Here is an 18,001-nt window from a genome sequence, read left to right on the forward strand (position 1 = left end):
GCACCAAGTTGAGAGCAGCCCGGGGGCGGCCCCAGCTCTGAGGGCGGGGGGCTGCCCCTGACCCTGCCCACTGGGCCTGGGGAGCGGGACACCCTCTGAGCACGGCCTGGCACTGCCTTCTCTCCCCAGGGCTGTGCAGCTTCAGGCAGGGGCTGCACCCTCCGGCCAACCAGCCGCAGCTTTCTGGTGAACAAGGCAGGCAGCGGGCGTGCGGGGCTCAGCGAGGCAGGACTCCCCGGAGCCACCCCTCCCCCAGGGCTCCCCGCACTCACCCGCTCACTCACACAGGCATGCGCGTGCGTGCACACCACACACGTGTGCACACGTGTGCACGCACGCAGCGGCGGGAAGCGGCGTCCTCAGCGCCGGGCTCGCAGACGTGGGGTTTTATTAGTGCTACAAATCAGATATCACACAGTTGGGGGCTGACGTGGTTTTTATAAGAATTATTTAGGGCCTGGCCGCCGGTGAAGTCCCAGGGAGAACCTGCTGAGGAACATCCAGCTGTTTGGGCCTCGGAATTCCCAACACTTCGTAAAGTGAAGGTATGAAAGGCCAGCACCTTGTTCTGTTTAAGGGGGCGCGTCACCCCTGCCCTGGGCCCGCCGCAAAGGCTTCTGGGAGGCACCTCCCCTGCGGCGGGGAGGGAAGGCCTGCAGCGGCCAGGGGAGGGGGCTGGGGGCCCCCCCGCGAACACCCACCTGGGGGTCTCCCCAGCTCCCTCTGGAGGATTTTCGAGCTTCCCCTCCCCGGCGGGCCGTGGGCAGAGGCTGTCCTGCTTCCCCGGGGCCTGTCACAGGTGTCTGCCCCCCAGCCGCCCGGTCACCAGCTCAGGGGTGGTCTTTGGGCTGCCCCCAGCACCGTAGGGAATGTCCCAGGACCATGCTCTCGGGGACCCAGATAGCTGTGCAGGGTCATGGTGCTCATGCGTGGGGAGGGGGGTGCCTGGTGGAATCATCTCCTAGCCTCCTGCTGCCCTAAGGAGTGAGGGCTGCTCGGCCCAACCTCGGTCCAACCTCAGCCCTGCAGACTCCTGTCCTTGCAGGGGCAGGCGCACTGGGGACCCTCCTCGCCGGACTTCCTCTGAGCTCCATGCGGAGGAGCTGCGGGGCGGGGGCAGGGGGTGGTCAGGGGATCTTGCCTGTCATGCGTCCCTCAAGGAGAGGGGGTGGCAGAGATCCCAGTGTGTGTGTGTGGGGGGGTTGGGATGAAATGCTCGCATTGTCCTGGGGTGTGGGGGACACCGAGGAGGAGAAGGCCAGGGGGCCAGGGGGCCGGGGACTCTGCGCAGGGAGGGCTGAGAACATAGCCAAGGGAGGCAGAGCCCGGGGCTCCCCCTGCAGAGCCTGGGGCCAGGCAGAGAGCGCACAGACGTGCGGGGAAAGGCCTGGGGTCTCCCTCCCCCGCCCGCCCCTCCCCCCGGGCCAGGCCTTGAGCGGGAAGGGAAGCAGGCCGGCCTCTCCTCCCTCACCATAACGTCAGGGCTCCAGCATCCATCCGAGGAGGCTGGGGCCAATCAAAGCCAGATGTGGGGGCAACACAAAAATGCTGATGATTTTGACTAGGAAAAGCCCTATTTACCAAGAAATAATGAAGTGATTTGGGGGATTGTGCTGGGATGACCTCAGTCGGGAAGGAGCAAACGCAGATGCTGAACTGGTCTCCCAGTCCCGGGGCCCGCGGGCCGGCGGGCAGCAGAGCCTCGCACCGCGGCTGCTGTTCCTTCCGGGCCGAGCTGGTGCAAGGAGGCCCGGCCCCTCCGACCCCCAAGCTGTGGAGCCCCCGAGGTGGGCAACAGCAGGAAGAGGGGCCCCCCTGCAGTGTGGCTGGGGGTCCGCCACGGAGGGAGTCCTGGCGCGGTGGGGCGGTGGGAAGAGGAGGGCTCCTCTTTGCCCTGAAGGGACTTTGAGTCAGTTGCAAAGATGTGGCAGGCACCTGCACACAGGCGACCGGGGCTCGGCCCGGGGCCCCCGGACGTGTGGGGAGCAGCCCACTCTACCGGCCGCCCCACACCTGGGCAAACAAGGATTCCTGAGGGTGAGGGCGGGGTGGCATGTAAGGGGAGGGGGCCCCAGGTGCAGCCTTCAGGGAAGGAGCCATAGGGGGGCTGGGGTCCCCAGGGCTGAAGCCCCTCCCAGTGCCAGTCTCGCTGGAGGGGAGGCTCCCCGCCCCCACGCCCCGGCTCCTGCCCGAACCTGAAGAGCCCCTCTCCCGGGCACTTGCCCCATCCAGGCCTCACTGGTGGGGTCGGCCGTGCACGTGGCCCATCTCTGCAGCCTCCACGGATGTTTAGGGACAATCCTTCCACCATGGCCAGGCTGCCCCCAGCTCGCCTGGAACACTCCGGGAAAAGCACCCAGTCCTCCCCTCCTTGGACAACGCAGACACGTGTGTCCCCAAAATCGCAGACCCAGCGGAGGAAGCAACCCCAGTGTCTGCCACAGAGCATGGATTCACCCACGTGGACACACACAGCACGGAGCATTACGCGGCCTTCCAAGGCTCATCCTGCGACGTGCCACAGCATGGACGAACCTGGGGGCACCGAGCCGACCACTGAGCCGACCACCAAGCCGACCACCAAGCCGACCACGTGCTGACCGCCGCGCCGACCACCGCGCCCGCCTGGGGCAGGCGAGCCCCTGGAGAGACGGAGAGCAGAGCTGTGGCCAGCAGGGGCGGGTGAGGGGGGTGAGGAGGGCTGGCCGCAGGGCACAGGGCTGCTTTCTGGACAACACAAACATGTTTTGAAAGGGATCACAGGATGGAGACAAGGCTCTGCGAAAGTACGGACACCTCACGACATACTTGCAGTGGGCGGGTGGTGGGGTATGTGAACTATGTCTCCATAAAGCCGTTTGAAGATAGGAGAGGACGTGCATGCCCTGCCCTGCGAGCCGGGAGGGAGGCCCCGGGTCAGGCGAGAGCGGGGGGCCGGGGGCCGGCAGCTCACCACCCAGCTCCCTGCTCCCGGGGTGGGACATGGGGCCATCACGTCTGGCTCGGCGGGCTCACTGGGGTTGGCCGTTCCCCAGTTATGTTCCTGCATAAACTAGCAGAATTTAGGGTCACATGAAAGCCAGGAAGTGGGGGGAGCACGGTCACTCCAGAGGTGCCTTCCAGGAGGCCCCGGAGGGGTGGGTGGGGGATGAGGGGAAGTGCGGCGTCCCTGGGCCTGGGTCCCGGGCTGGGGGGCTGGGGGCCCATGGGAAGGGGGCTCTTGGGGAGGTGGTGCACACGGGGGCCAGAAGGCAGGGAGCCCCCCCTCCGACGTGGGGCTCTGGGCTGTGGAAGCTGTGTGGGCACTTTCCTGGCAGAGGGCCCCGCAGCCTGGCCGGTGGGAGGGGTGGGGGCCCCTGCCCCAGCTCCCCGCTGTTATCTGCAGTCAGAGACTTAAGCCATGTCTTAGGAGCTGGGGAGACAGCCCTGGGGACGACTCGTCGGCCCTAGAAGAGGAAAACCAGCCGCTGACGGACTGTGGCCAGATGGGTTTCCGCTCCCTCCTGGCGGCCCTGGGCGGCTGGGCCTCACCTGGAGCTGCTGGGGGGGCCTGGGATGTGTCCCTGGGGGCCTGGGGCCCGCCCGCTGCAGCTATAACTCATCAGCACAGACCAGGAACTGAGCAGAGCACGTGGCAGTCCCCAGGGCCCTTCCCGGCCCCAGCCCCCTCAGCCCTGCCCTGCTGGCCTCTGCTTTTGCTGTAACCTGGCGTCCCCCGGTCTCTCACTCCCCTTGCAAAGTAAACAGACCTCCCACATGGCGACACACGAACATCCCAGAAGATGGGGGGCTCGCGGGGGGTGGGGAAGCACTGGGGGCTCTCCCTCCTTCCCTCTGTCCGTGGACTTCCCCCCACGACCTGGTGCCCTGCGTGCTCCCTGCAGGACCATCCCCATGGGAAGGGACGCCCAGCCCTATGTGAGGTGTCCGGCCAAGGGGGGCCCGTTGGGTGTTTGTTCGCAGTGTGGGAGACCCCGTCTGGCCCCCATGCAGAGATCTGGAGTTTGTCTCCCGCTGTGCAGAACAAGGGGACACTGAGTCACGGCCAGGACAACCGTGGGGCCGTTGTCTTAGGGGCAGAGACGGACCTCGCAAGGCCCAGGCCCTCTCCCTCCTCAGCCTCCAGCCAGGGAGCAGCTCGGAGGGGAAGGGGTGTCCAGCCGGCTCCTCCTTGAGGCTCCGGGCCTGGGGTGGGGGTAGAGCAGCCCCCCAGCTGCAGGCCCACTTCCTGGATTCCTGAGGACCTGCAAGGCAACCCCCACAGCTGTCCTCTCCTCCACCCTCATTCCCCTGGGCCCGTCACTGGGCCCCGGGTGCGGAGGGGGCTCTGCCGGCCCTGGGGGTGCAGGGGAGACCAAGGACATGGCTGCTCTCCGGCCCCTTCCTCCTCCCCCCGGCAGAAAGATGACCGTGCCTCTGGGGGCGGGGGTGTGGGGGGACACGGGGGTCTCAGGGAGGCCAGCCGGCGGAGGCGCTGGGCTGCGTCTGGGGTGTGCGTGGCGGCCCGTGCTGGACGTGCTTGGATGAAGGATGGGATTGCTCTCCCAGCCTTGAGTTGGGGTCCTCAGGGCCGCGGGGCCCCATGAATTATTTCTCTAAGGAGAATACCGTTGACTCTGCTCTCCGGTCGCCTTCCGGACCTTCCCCATCACTTTAAATCAATGCTGAAGGGCGGCGTTTGCCCGGACCTTCACCCTCCAAGTGGAGGGAGCTGCAAGGCCCACGTGACGCGGCCGTCCCCGGTCCGGGTGTCCCTCAGGGCAGAAGGGGGTTGCCGAGCCAGCCCCCATTTCCGCCTGCCCCTGCAAGGCCCCCCGAGGAGGAAAGAGCCAGGGCCCTCCTTAGGTCACAGGAGGGCAGTGCCGGAGGATGGGGTTCCCCGAGGCCTGGTGGCATCCGTGTCCTACCCCAGGGCCGGTGTGGCCGACTCTCCTGAGCACCCCAGGGCTTTCTGGTTTGCTCCCAAATCCCTAGGCCCAACCTGTCTGCATGAAGCCCACACGCAGACGCACACGCAGACGGCCCCAGCTCGGCAGGCTCGGCCCAGTTCCTGCCACCTGCCTTCAGGGCACAGCAACCGGGGCTCACGGGGCACCCGCCACAGGGGCCTGCAGGGCACAGAGGCCAGCTTGGCTGCCCGCACATCTCAGGGCCAGGCCCCTCGATGCACGCACTGTGGGTCCCCAGATGCTGTCTCCTTCCAGACCGTCCACCCCAGGGTGCCGATGGCCACTGGCCATATCATCCCGTCCTCGGGCCTTCAGGTTGCTGGTCCTTCCCACCTCGTCCTCCATTTCCCGCTTCCCGCCCTCCACGCGCTGCTTTGCACTAGGCTGGCATCTGCTGAACATCGCTTCCTCTGGGTCCTGCCGTGGACCCCTCCCCACTCGAGAGGCACCAATGGTGCTGCCCTGGACCCTCAGCAGGACGGGCTCCCTGCCCGTGGCGCTCACCCCACCCCTCCTCACAACCTTCCTCACGAAGACCCTTCTCATGGGGGCACCCCCCCCCCCACCGCCTCGCCTTAGGCTCGTGGGGCCGAACGGGCCACAGGGGCCCTGTTCTGTCCCTGCAGGCAGGCGCCGTGTGCACTGTGGGGCGCGGGGCACAGCCCTGCGCTGGACGCCGGAGACAGAGGACACACAGCCCGGGGCTTCCACACACAGGACTTTATTGGGGCCGTCACAGGCCGAACCAGTCGGGCACGCCGCCGCGCCGGGGGTCCCGGCTCTGCCTCTGCCTCTGCCCCTCCAGGAGCTTGTCCTGGATGTCGTTGTCACCGGGGCTGCCGTGATTTTTCTCGGGAAACAGATCGGGGAACGTGAAGGTCTGTCCATGGGCCTGCGGAGGGGACAAGCACTCGGGCTCAGAGCCGCGACTCTGGGTGCCGTGCCGGCCCTGGGAGCCTCCAGGCAGGAGGACAGCCTGACAGGGCCCTGCTGCACCAACCCCCCGGGACGGACACGCGGCCAGCACATCCAGGGCGCTGTCCCCGCCTGGAACGCAAACATGTCGGCCTGCCACTGGCTTTTATCTAACAGCGGGAAGCCATGACTCCGGACAATGCCCCTTTTCATCGGCATTATCTCTTTATGGAGTGGTGTCTGCAGCGCTGGAGCCTCATTAAAAGCAACCCAGCAAAGCGCCCATTCACGGGCGCGGGGGCAGCCCGGTCGGACCGGGGGGCAGGAGCGAGGCACAGGAAAACACGGCACAAATAACGTCTGGTGCCGCGCTGAAACTTTTTCCATCCAAAATACCTACAGGCCTTTACCCACATTAAAGACTACCCCTCCTCCTGGCTCGGAGCTTGGCAAATAAAACGCATATAACGTACAAAGAAATGTACATATGCAGCAGTCTATAAATCAAGACCGGCTTTGCAAATTAACTGGTTTTACGTCTTTCACTAAAAGTTCAGAATGTGCCAGCGTCGGCCAAGCCCCAGCCCAGACCCCCGAGCACGTGTGCGGAGCACTGGCCCCCGTGGGCGCGGAGGAGGGGGCCCCGGCAACTGTGAGGTGCCCTTTCAGTTCGCCTCGGCTCACGGGGCAGCCCCCCAAGACCAGGGCGCAGGAGGGGGGTGCGTGCCAGGGCAGCGCTGTCTGTTTCCAGACGGGCAAAGAAGGATGGAGGACGGCATCCGTATCTGGAAAATTTTAATAAGTAAAATCAGTAAAGTGCGCTGGTTCTTGGAGACCCTTGTTTTGTAAAGAAATTTGGCTTTGGGCAGGCGGCCAAGTATGATCTGAAACAGCCCGCACGCCCCACCCGAGAAGGGAAGGTTTATAAATTCTGATCACATGGCGCGGAGCGCGGGCCCGAGTGAAGAAAGCAGGGCTGTGTGCGCTCAGTAGCCAGCCTGCAGCAGGATTAGCTTACACGGCTCAACGCTGCTTTTTTTTCTTTTTTAAAATACCAAAGGGCAAGAGTTTACACGCAGGGCTGATTGCCCAGAACGGGGATTTATGTTTAATATATCGAGGTGATTTTGCTAGTTTTCTGAGGTGGGGGAAACCCAAAATGACATTTTAAAATATAAATACAAAGATGCCAATTTGCAATAGCTCCGGAAAAACGGACGGAGCCGGTGAAAGAAATTCTTCAGTTCTCACCAGAGACAAGAGCCACTTGTGGGCGCCCCTCTCCGGGGAACTTCACCTTGTACTTTCAAAAGTAAACCCTCAATCCCCGCCATGGCGCGCAACGAGCGGCTCAGCAGGGAAGGCCAGGAAAGGAGCAGTGTGGGAACCGGCCCCAGGCCGGCGGTCCCAGGTGCCCCCAGGGCCACCGCCTGGCCCCAGAAGGCTCCTGCCGGCCGGGCGACACTCTGCTTGCCGCGTGGGGGATGCAGACCCGCAGAGATATGTATCAGGTTGTCGGGGGGGGGGCAGGGGCCCCCACCCCGCCGGACGGGCTCTTCCGCAGCAGTCAACCCAAAATAGATTCGGAAACTTAATTTGTGTTCGTGATTGACCCTCTGTGTGCTTTACAATTAGCTCTGTTTTTAGAAGCCCCAGAGCGGGGCCCACAGGGACACGCTGGGAGAGGTCGGCCCCGGCAGATGGGGGCAGAGAGGGGACCCCTTCAGAGGGCAAGGGCCCGAGCTTCCTGCCGGTCTGCAGGCCAGGCAGAGGCGTGCGGGACTGGGGGGCGGGGGGCCCACCACGACGTCCCTGAATGTCACTGTGGGCCTGCAGGCGCCGTGCCCAGCGGGGCCTCTGCCCCCGGCTGTGCGGCCGGGTTTCATGGGGGGGGAGAAGGACGCGCCCCGCGGCAGCTGCGTGCACCACATTGAAGGGGGCTGAGGTGGGGCCCGGGGAAGAATGCGAGGGCTCGGGTGACTCAGAAGCCACTTGTAACTGTCGTTGGCCCGCAGAAGGCCTGGTGGCGAATGCCCACACAGGGGGTGTCAGCCCGCACGCGTGACAGAGACAGATGGCCCGATTTCACACACAGGACAGAGGCGCCTTTATATGGCCAACGGGCGCTCTCTCCACCTGGATTGGCTGATTTTATGCACAGCAAATATTAGGCCAAATAATTACGGGGGCCCCTGTTTAGAACAACAACTGTGACTGTTTTTCAGAGAAGTTGCCACGCTAACTCGGTCTCTTAACTGCCTCCTCTTGCCCAAAATAGGGCTGTAGGCCCGGGGGGGGGGGGGGGGGGGGGGGCCCGCATTCCACAATAGCGCTACTGCCATCTAGCGGCCACGGCCAGCCGCCGCCCGCCATGGGCTCAGCTCAGCTGTCCACCCTGTATGGAAGAATCTAGAAGGCCCCCCCACCCCGGCCACCGGGGGTTTCAAACAGCAGGGGCAGCTAATGGGCCTTGCAATCAGGGCCCTCCCTGGCGGGTTTGCACGGAGGTGGCGGGGGACCCTGCCATCTCCTGGAGGGCTCATCTGCAGAAGCACATCTAGGGTCCCTTCTGGAAGGGGAGAGCCTGAGCAGGGGGCTTCCTCTCTGCTGGACAGAGATGGTGCACTGGACCCTCTCCCCACGCCCCAGGCCAGGCAGGATACACGGTCAAGAGAACCTGGCGGAATGTGCCAGAGTCCCACAACCCAGTCCAGAGGGGAGGGGGCTCAGCCAGGACCCCAGGGCACACCGAACGGGTCCAGCTCTGAGACCCAGGCCCCTGCAGCAGCTTTACCCCCAGGCCATCAACTGCCTCCCCCTTCCCCCGGGGGCCTATCCCTCCAAGGACACGCGCTCCAGAGGCAGGAGCTTTGGTTTCTGCCTGAGCCCAAACCCCCGGGGCCTGAGTGGGGCTGCCCGAGCCCACAGCACATTCAAAGTCCAAGGGCCCAACACGGCTGGCCCCAGAGAAGTTCCAAAATGCCCCGTGCCGTCTCCTCCCACGGGGTGAATGTGCTCAGAGCACCAGCTCCGCCTGGGGCTTCACTGGGGATTAGCGCTGAGTGCAGGCTCTGCCCCGCGCCTGCCATGGTCCTTGAGATCCTGCCTCGCAGGGCCTCCCTGGGCCCCAGGCGGGGGCCGCTGCACAAACACGTCCCCCGCACCAAGGTCACGGTCGTGATAAGTCACGCCCAGGACTTGGGACTCTGCCCGAAGCCCACTCACCAGCTGCACATAGGCCACCTTGTAGTCTGGTTTCTTCATCCTGACGTTTCTGTAATCCCTCTTCCTGTTGGAACCTGTTGGGGAGGGGGAGACACACTTTACTCCAAGCACGAGATTTCCAGTAAAACTCACCCAGGAACCCACTTTCTAGAAAGAGGCAGACATGTTAAGAATTGGTTGGTCTCCCACTGATGACAGTGTGTCACAGCCGAATGTGACCGGCTCACGGGTCCAGGCTGTGCTCGAGGAGCCAGCGTCACCACCGTGGCTCTCTGCTCCGTGAAACACCCAAATGTGTCTAAAAGAAGTCAGGAGACCCATTTCTCCCGTTCGTCAGCACAGCGACCCAACACAGAAGGCTGCCGTCCCTAACAACTCGGAGTGCAGTGGGGGGGTCAGGGAACCAAGAGGAAAGCGCCCTGCTGACCCCGCTTCCGAGGTGGTCGAGGACAGAGCTTAGAGCAGAAGCGGGGTGGCCCACCCGAGCTCCAGCCCCGGCTCTGCCCTGTCGGCAGTGTGGGCCTGGGGGAGCCCCTGCGGCCCTGAGCACTTCAGCTCCCCAGCAGGAACCAGTCCCCCACAGCGGCTGGGACGAGGCCTCGTAAGCTCCGGGGGCGTGCCCACCCCCCCAGAGGGCAGAAGGGGCCTGGCACGCACCATGCTGCACCCTCGTCCGCACGGCGGCCACGGGCACGTTGTAGATGCGCTCGAGGTAATTCCTGAGGTCCACCCTGGTCATCCTGGGGTAGAGACGAAAGAAAAGCAAGTCCCAGCCAGGCTGAGATGAAAAGCAGCCACCCGACCCCACCCGGTGCTCTCCTGTCCCCCACATATGAGTGGGGGGCCGTAGGGGCCAGGCTCCCAGGCAGAGCTCTCCCCAGGGAAGGGCCAATGTGGCGGTGCCCCAGGCTGCCAAGAGCCCAGCCCACCAGGTGGCCACGGTGCTGGTGGGTTAGGCCCCCTCCCCTTTCCACCTGAAATGGCATCATCACCGTGGCCCTTGGCCACTCCTGCCCGGCCTCTGAAGGCTGCCACTCAAGCTCAAGCTGACCCCAGGCCCATGCACGGCGACGGTCACATCCTGAGGCATCAGAGCAGCGCCCTGCAGCCTGGGGGACAGTGCCCGGGGCCTCTGCGAGGGAACCGCTGGAAAACTAGGTTTTTGGAAGCTGTGGTGAGAAGCTCCGAGAGCCTGGGCCCAGGCGCCTGGGAAGAGCGCGGAGCTCAACGCAGTTACAGAGGCGCTGGGCCCTCCACTGGGCTTCCCCCGGGTGGGGGGGCCGTGGGGGGAGGGGAGGGCGTGGGGGGCAGCCCGGCCTCACCCCAGGCTCTGCAAACAGCAGGCCCTCGGTCAATATTTGCAGAGCAGCTCAGAGAGCTGCCTGTGGTGTTTTCACAGCGGGGAGAAGCCACACGTAGGAGCCAGGTCTGCGACACCAGCAGGACGGCCAGCCCCGGGGGCACTCCCCAGCCTGAATTCCTCAGGGGCTTACTCCATGGGGATCCGGAACTGCACGGTGTCGTCGGGCTGCACCGAGCCGGGCCGCACCAGCCGGATGAAGAAGTTTGTTCGGAAGACACGGAGCTGGGGGCCGCCCAGCTGGTACAGAGGGTACCTGAGACGAGGAGACTGTCCGCATCAAACACAGAACACGGGACCCCGGGGTCGCCCCCAGCAGACCTCCATTTGTCTACCCACTGCAGCAGGAGCGGGAAGCAAAGGGGGGGGGCTCTCCACAGGCCAGCGCCCCAGGGCCCCCTCTGCTCACTGCACGGTTCTGCCCAGCGTGGGCCCCGAGACCCCCGGTGCCCATCAACTCGTGTGGGCTGCGGGCCCTTCGGAAAGGGCTATGGAGTGACTCAAGAAATAGGCCCGTAGAGAGCACGCCCACCGTGGCCCCCGAAAGGTGCTGGTGGCCAGGCTTGGAGGCCTCGCTCGCTCAAAGTGATGGCCCCACGGGCAGGCTGCCTGCCGTGGAGTCGCTCCCAGCCCTGGCTCACCCCGCAGCAAGGGCGGGCGTCACTTGCACACTCTCCATGTGGGTGGGAGAAGCACCCGTCACCCGACCCGTTAACCCCCACCCCTACCCTGAGAACCCCCAGGGCGAGCAGAGGCAGCTGCCAAGCAGTGAGAGGCCACCACCACCCACAGCCATTGCCACGTGCACTTGCGCTCTGGGCTTGCGAGGGCAAGGCAGCCAGCCGAGGGGGGCGCCTGTGGTCTGCAGAGGCTGCCAGGAGGCCAGGGGGCCGGGCCTGGGGAGGGTGGGCACGCAGGCCACGAGTCTCACCAGCAGCCTTGCTAGCCACTCTGCAGCACCGCCCGGGGCCCCCCGAGCTTGGGGGACAACCCGCACCCTGCAAGGGGGGCTCAGGGAGGCCAAATTCCACGCTGGGCAGGGTGAGGAGGGCCAGGGGGCGAGCGGACCAGGGTGAGCCTCAGGGCTGAGCGGGCACCGGGGCATGTGGACGGGACGGGGGCTCCGGGAGGCTAGGGCAGCGCAGGACTGAACGGCCAAGGGCCACCCACCCGAGGCCGGCCAGTGGCCCAGCAGCACCCCCGGGGCCGTCTCCACCGCAGGGCGGGCCGTGCTGAGAGGCTGAAGGGCGGCTTCTGAAGCGCGCAGGCCTCGTCCTCTCAGGGCCCACCGAGCGAGAGGCCTGCCTTGTTTTACCCTCCGTTGGAGCTCGAGCCAAAGGCCGGGCACCCAGGGGGCTCACTCATTCCCCCTGGCGACCAACTGCGGCACTGCAGGGGGGCAGGGGCAGGCCCTCGGGGAGCGGGGCGGGTGGGGAGCCTCCTTCTGCCCAGGTCCCTGGGCTTGAGGATGGAGGGCCGCCCGCGGCCGGGGGTGGGGGTGGGGGTGGAGGGAGGCCCAGTGTGAGGGTCAGCGGCCAGAGGCCTGAGGTGGGCAGGACAAGAGTCCCCGAGGCGCCCACGGTCTCGAAAACCCCCCGTCCTTCGCCACCCGCGGGAGGGCCGGGACAAGCCGCAGGGCCCGCCGAGCGCTGCGGGGCCCCCTCCTCCTGGCCCCCCGTCGCCGGCCCGCACCAGCGGCGGGCCCACCCCGCGCCCTCGGCCGCCTGGCCCTCCCGGGTTTCACAGGCCCGGCATCCACACGGCTCGAGTGCAACTCGGAATTTCTCCCGCCTGCTCCCGACTCAGCGACCTGGCAGGCTGCCACCAGCCCCACCTCCCCGCGGCCCCGAGGGTGACTCACCCGCGATCCCACCCTCCCCCGCGCCCCCGCCCGCTCTCCTCCCGGGCCTCCCCGGCCGCCGCGTGGACACGCCGGCCCCGAGGCCGCGCCCCGGCCCCGCGGCTCCCAAGCCCGCGCGGGCGCCTCGGCCCCTCTGCACCTGCCGGCGCGCACTCGCGCCCCCCAACACGGGGTCCCGAGCCGCGGGCCCAGCCGGCGCCAGCGCGCATGCGTGCATGCGATCGCTCATTCATCGGGGGCCGGTCGCGCTCGCCGGGGACACGAGTGCGTCAGCCTCAGCTGCGGGGGCGCGCTGCGGGGGTCCCGGCGACGCGGGCGGGGGCGCCCCTCCGGGCGGGCGCTCGACGTCCCCGCCGCGCCCGCAGCCCCCGGCCGGCACCGCGCCCCCCCCGCCCCGCCCCCCCCCCCGCCCCCAGGCCCCGCGCCCCCCCCCACTGGCTTCCGGGAGGGCCCGCGGCGCCCCGCCCCCGGCCCCGCCCCGGCCCCGCCCGGCCCCGCCCCGCGCACCTGCCCCACCGCCCCGCCCCAATCACCTGCCGTCCCGCCCGTTCACTTGTCCCGTCGCCCCGCCCACTAGGTAGCCCCGCCCACGGCCCGCCCACGGCATCGCCCCACCCTACTGCCCCTACGACGGCCCCGCCTACTGCCTCGGCCCCCGCCCCCGCCCCGCCCCGCCCCGTTCACCTGACCCACCGCCCCGCCCAGCGCACCTGCCCACACTGCCCCGCCCACTGCCTCTCCCACGGCCCCTCACCTGCACACCTGCCCCCACCGCCCTGCCTACCGCACCTGCCGCACTTACTGCACCTGTCTCATTCTGCCCCACCTTCCTGTCTCCTCGGCCCTGACCCACGTCCCTACCCCACTGCCCCTTCCCTGTCCACTGCCCCCTGACCCACGCACCTGGCCCCTACCTGGCCTGCACATCTGGGCCGCACCCTTGACCTGCACGCCCTGTAAGAGCCCAGAATCCCTCATGCCCCTGGGTCTCTCCCAAGTCCCGCAAACCCTTCAAGTGTCCAGAACCCATCTTGCCCAGTCCCCTCACCCTGCCCAGGCACCTCATCCTGCCCACTCCCTGCCCCTCACACCTGGCCAATGCCCTGCAGACCCACTTAGTCCCGCATGTCGCCCCCACACCCTTCTGCACCCCATATGTCGTGCCCTGGTGCCCACAGCAACTGTAGACCATGGCCAGCCACCCTTCCAGCTGCTGGCAGAGGTGGGAGATGGGAAAGTGGGGAAGGGGTGGGTGAGTGGCCCTCATCTGAGGCCCGTCTCTCCACCCGGCCAGGGTGGCTTCATCCCCTCCCTGATCTGGGGCTCCAAGGCCCCTCCCAGCCCTTCTGGCCAGCCCTGGGCCCCACTCCCCATCCCCTGGGACCCCTTCCCCCTACAGCTTCCCACACAGCCGTCACTCGGGGGACCCCCACTCTGTAGGGCACATCTGGAACCCTCCCCCGCAACAGCATGAAGACCTTTGGGGAGGACCAGGCTGCAGCCCCGAAACCCCACTCTTGACCAGTTTCCTGTGCTCCATGGCTTCTGGCCATTCCTCAATCCCTTTAGCTGCCTCCCTCCCCGACCCCCAAGACTGGCCTGTTCTCTCTGCACCAACAGCAACTTCAATGCTTTTCAAAGCCAAGAGGGCATGAGGGGCGGGTCAGGCAATCTGCAGGGAGAGGAGGAACCCCCAGGAATCAGGGGAAGTGTCTCATCTCTAGGGTGGAGGTGGATCATGGGGAAGGCTGCAGGGAGGCTGGAGCTGATGGCTGCCTCAGGCTGAGGAGAGGAGGGATTGGGTCATAGAGCGGGGCTGGAGTGCATAAGTGGGTTCACCTAGGATGGAGGTACTAAAGGTGAGGAGTGGGTACTAGGGACGGGTTAGCTGAGACAGTGGGGTTCAGCCTGCCTGCTGGGGGAGGCATGGAGAAGGGAGAAAGGCAGGGCCCCAGGTCCTGTGTAGGAAGAAGTCAGTGGGGAGGAGGCACATTGGGTGGCAGGGAGAGGGATGCAGCGGGAGCATGGGGGTCCCCGGGGCCAGGAGGCTTCTTTTTAGGAAGTGCTGACTCTGGCCATATTTGAACTCCAAGGCATGATGTTGCGTGGGAAGGGTCTTCGGAGGTGTGGCTGGATGCTGGGCTCCGAGTTGTGTGTGGCCCAGGGGGGAAGGCAGTCAGTGGACTCTGTGTCAGTTGAGGGAGCTGCTGGTCCAAGGGGAGGGGGTCCCATCTGAACAGGGAGCTGAGGTCCTCAAGGAGGTTGCGGGGAGGAATGGGGTCTCCACGGTGCAGACCCCTTGACACTTAGTCCCCACCTCTCTGATTCTCTGCCAACGGGGTTCCTCCCCAGCAGGCCTGGAATTTCTGAGCAGAGGCTGGTCTCAGAGCCGGGGGCACCTGCATGCACCTTCTCTCTTCCTCATTCTCTGGTCTCATCAGATCCACCCCATCACCAACAGCATGGCCTCCCTGGGCTAGGGTTGCCAGATAAAATGCAGGATGCTCCACTAAATATGAAGCTCTGATAACTTTTTTTCATTTGTTTTTAATTGTTTTTTAATAGACATTATTTTTAGAGCAATTTCAGGTTTATGGAAAAATTGTGCAGAAAGTACCAAGAAATTCTAGTATCCCCAGTTGTCCCTATTGTTAACAGCCTGCACTAGCTGGTACCTTTGTTACAATTGATGGACCAACACTGATACATTATTACTAACTGAAGTCTACTGTTGACCTTAAGATTCACTCTTGATGTTGGGACGTTCTGTGGGTTTAGACAAACGTATAAGGACATATATCCACCATTATGGGGTCATGCAGAGTAGTTTCATGGCCCTAATTCCTTGTGTTCCTCCTGCTCATCCCCCCAACCCCTGGCAACCACTGATCTCTTTGCTCTCACCATCATTTTGCCTTTTCCAGAATGTCACATTGTTGGAATCCCACAGGGTCTTGCGTTTCCAGATTGGCTTCTTTCACTCAGTAAGATCCAGTTAAGGCTCCTCCATGTCTTTTCATGGCTTGATAGCTCATTTCTTTTTAGAATTGCTAATATTCCCTTGTGTGGGTGGATTACCGTTCATCCATCCACCTCCTGAAGGGCATCTTTGCTCCTTCCAAGTTCTGCCAATTATGAGTAAAGCTGCTACAAACATCGGTGTGCAGGTTTTTGTGCAGACATGGGTGTTCAGCTCCGTTGGGTACATACTAAGGAGCACCACTGCTAGATTGTATGGTAAGAGTGTGTTTAGTTTTGGAAGAAAATGCCAAACTGTCTTCCAGAGGGGCTGCCCCGTTCTGCATTCCCGCTGCTCCTCACCCCTACCAGCATTTCGTGTTGTCAGTGTTCTGGATGTTGGCCATTCTGAGAGGCGTGCAGGAACACACCGCTTTTATCTTTGCATGCATTTTCATTGGCTGACGTCTGACACCCCCACCTGGGGCCCCCCCAGGGCCTGGTGCTGGGGAAGCCCTGGGAGTGACGTGAGCTGGCCCGGGGGAGGAGGAGCCCCCAGTGGGCAGACAAGGAGTGGGCCCAGGCAGGAGCCATCCTGTGAGGGCAGCTTACATGCTGAGCTTCCCAGGCCAGGCTGGGGAGCTGGGGCTCCTTTCAGAGAGTGGCGGGAGACTCTGGGCTAGAGGGGACAGACGAGGTGAGCTTGGAGCTGACTTCAGGCTGCAGACCAAGAGGGTAGGAGGAAGGAGAGAGGACACGTGTGCACTCACTCATTCATATGCTAATTCATTCCTTTTACCCATATTTGCTGGGAACCTACTATGTGTCCAGTGTCCTTCTAGGGGTTGAGAACACAGCATTAGAGCATACAGCATTAAACCGATAAATTTGTTGCCTCCGTGGTTCATGTCCCCCATGTGAGAAAAATGGTACCCAAGTAAACTAGCGAGATACATCAGATGCTCTTGGAGATGCATGTAGGGAAGGGTAGCAGGAGGTGGGAGCGGACAGCACGTGCAAAGGCCTGGTGGCACGTGTAAGCCCTTGGCCCTCAGAGGCCCCTCGTCACCTGAGTGAAGGGCACGTAATCCTCTGCCACCCCGTCTTCCCGGAAGGGCTCCCCCACCGAGGGCAGGAACAGTGGGCAAGGATGGGGTTGAGAAGGCTTCTGGAGGGAGAGGGTCCCGGCCCCCCAGAAGCGGGGTTCTGGGCAGGCAGATGCCCACAGACCAGCCCTAGGTAACCCTGGGGTGCAGGGGCGCCTGGTGGGGAAAGAAAGAGGAGAGGAGGACCTGAAGGGGCGGGGGTGACTGAGACACTCCCCCCCCGTCTTTATTTACAGCTGAGTCTGAACTGCTTTGTAGAAGCAAGCACAGTGGTCACCTGGCTACCTGGTTTGACTTTAGTCTGCATTGGGCTCCAAAGGCCAGAACGGTGTGCCTGCCACGGAGACAGGCATGAGGTGACATGGAGGCTTGCTTGCTCAAAATCCTGCCTCCTCAACTGAAACCCGTGAGAGACCATAGCAAACAAAACATTCTGGAAGGGGCAGGGCATCTCCCTGCCCTCCCGACGCCAATCGCAAATCCAGGTTGTCTCCTGTGCCTCTGAGTGGTGGGCTGTAGGTTGGAGGTTCCCACAAGCCCCTCCTTGGGTGCTATTACTAGATCGCCAGTTCATTATAAAACCCATGATCGGAACAGCCTCACAGGGTGAGGTGTGGGGGAGGCCGTGGAGCCTCCGGCTCTCTGAGGGCGCCACTGTCCCCGAATCTCCACAGATTCGCCAGCCTGGAAGCTCTCCGAGCCCCTTCCCTGGGGGTGGATTACAGCCTGGTTTTGTACCATGGGAGACACCAACTGCCAGGCGTGCCCCTCCACATGGCAGGTCTCCTGGCTTTCTTGTTCCAGGGGGCTCAGGCAGTGAGCAGTCCAGCAGGGCCTGTGTCCCTGTGACGCTGAGTGCCTCCCGTGTGGTTGGGTTGGTTCCCTTCTGTTTGAAGGCTCCGTAAGGGCGAGGTGGCCCTGCTTGCTGATGGTTAGATTGGCCGGGCTGCCCAGGCTAGGGCCGCAGGCTGGGGGGTCTGCTGGCCCGTCCCCTGCACCTCACTGGGTCCCAGTCCTGGCTTTGGGGTTCCCAGTAGGCCACACTCCCCAGAGCCCAGCTCACCTGCCCAGGAGAACGAACGGGTCCCACCATGGGACGCACCTGCCTTCATGGCCCGGCTATGAGACTCTGCCCTGTGAGCCCACAGTTCTCTCCCCAAGAGCTCCTGTAGGAACATCTCTAGCCAGATCTGGCACACAGTAACAAAGCCTCGTGACCTTCGTCAACCCAGGGGTGGGTGAAACGCGGTGTCTCACATGTTTGCACTTCTACTTTTTGGTGACAGGTGTTTGTACTCTTTCCTACATTTCTCATTCATCGCTCATTTGCATTTCTGATTCTGTGACTTGTCTCTTTATGTCTTTTGCTCATCTTCTCCCTATGAGGGTGTGCTGTGGGCTGAATTGTGTCCTGTCCAAGGTCCTATGTTGGAGTCCTGGCCCCCAGCACCCCAGGATGTGGCCGCATCTGGAGATGGGGACTTTACAGAGGGGCTGGAGGTAATAAGGAGTCACCAGGGCGGCCCTGATCCACCGTGACTGGGGTCCTTATAGGAAGAGGAGATCAGGACACAGACACACATGGAGGGACAACCCCATGAGGACACAGGGAGAGCACGGCCGTCCA

At 64.0% G+C, this 18,001-nt stretch overlaps 1 protein-coding gene and 1 long non-coding RNA gene across 2 annotated transcripts; one reads left to right on the forward strand and one right to left on the reverse strand.

Annotated features, from left to right (window-relative positions):
• Window positions 1-298: 298 nt before the first annotated feature.
• On the forward strand, window positions 299-2,870 carry LOC118016190. The gene is made up of 2 exons (XR_004680774.1): window positions 299-545; window positions 2,409-2,870. It is a non-coding gene; the product is annotated as an uncharacterized LOC118016190 (long non-coding RNA).
• Window positions 2,871-5,654: 2,784 nt separating this feature from the next.
• Window positions 5,655-12,519, reverse strand: MRPL23 (mitochondrial ribosomal protein L23). The gene is made up of 5 exons (XM_035013765.1): window positions 12,311-12,519; window positions 10,583-10,705; window positions 9,747-9,829; window positions 9,090-9,163; window positions 5,655-5,841 (listed from the first exon to the last, which is right to left on the reverse strand). Exons 1-5 carry the CDS (start codon window positions 12,517-12,519, stop codon window positions 5,683-5,685), a joined length of 648 nt encoding a protein of 215 aa, XP_034869656.1. The 3' UTR covers window positions 5,655-5,682.
• Between the last annotated feature and the right edge of the window lie 5,482 nt (window positions 12,520-18,001).

Source organism: Mirounga leonina, unplaced genomic scaffold (genome assembly GCF_011800145.1).
Source record: "Mirounga leonina isolate KUSES-001 unplaced genomic scaffold, KU_Mleo_1.0 Mir_166, whole genome shotgun sequence".
Classification (NCBI taxonomy): Eukaryota; Metazoa; Chordata; class Mammalia; order Carnivora; family Phocidae; genus Mirounga; species Mirounga leonina.

Excerpts from the sequence above, each read along its gene's own strand:
- MRPL23 (XM_035013765.1), bottom strand. The coding sequence starts at position 12,519 with ATGCGCGCTGGCGCCGGCTGGGCCCGCGGCTCGGGACCCCGTGTTGGG. Across the intron at positions 10,706-12,310 it reads GGGGGAGGGTGGGATCGCGG|GTACCCTCTGTACCAGCTGG; the intron begins GTGAGTCACCCT and ends TCCTCGTCTCAG. Across the intron at positions 5,842-9,089 it reads AGGTGGCCTATGTGCAGCTG|GCCCATGGACAGACCTTCAC; the intron begins GTGAGTGGGCTT and ends TCCCCTCCGCAG.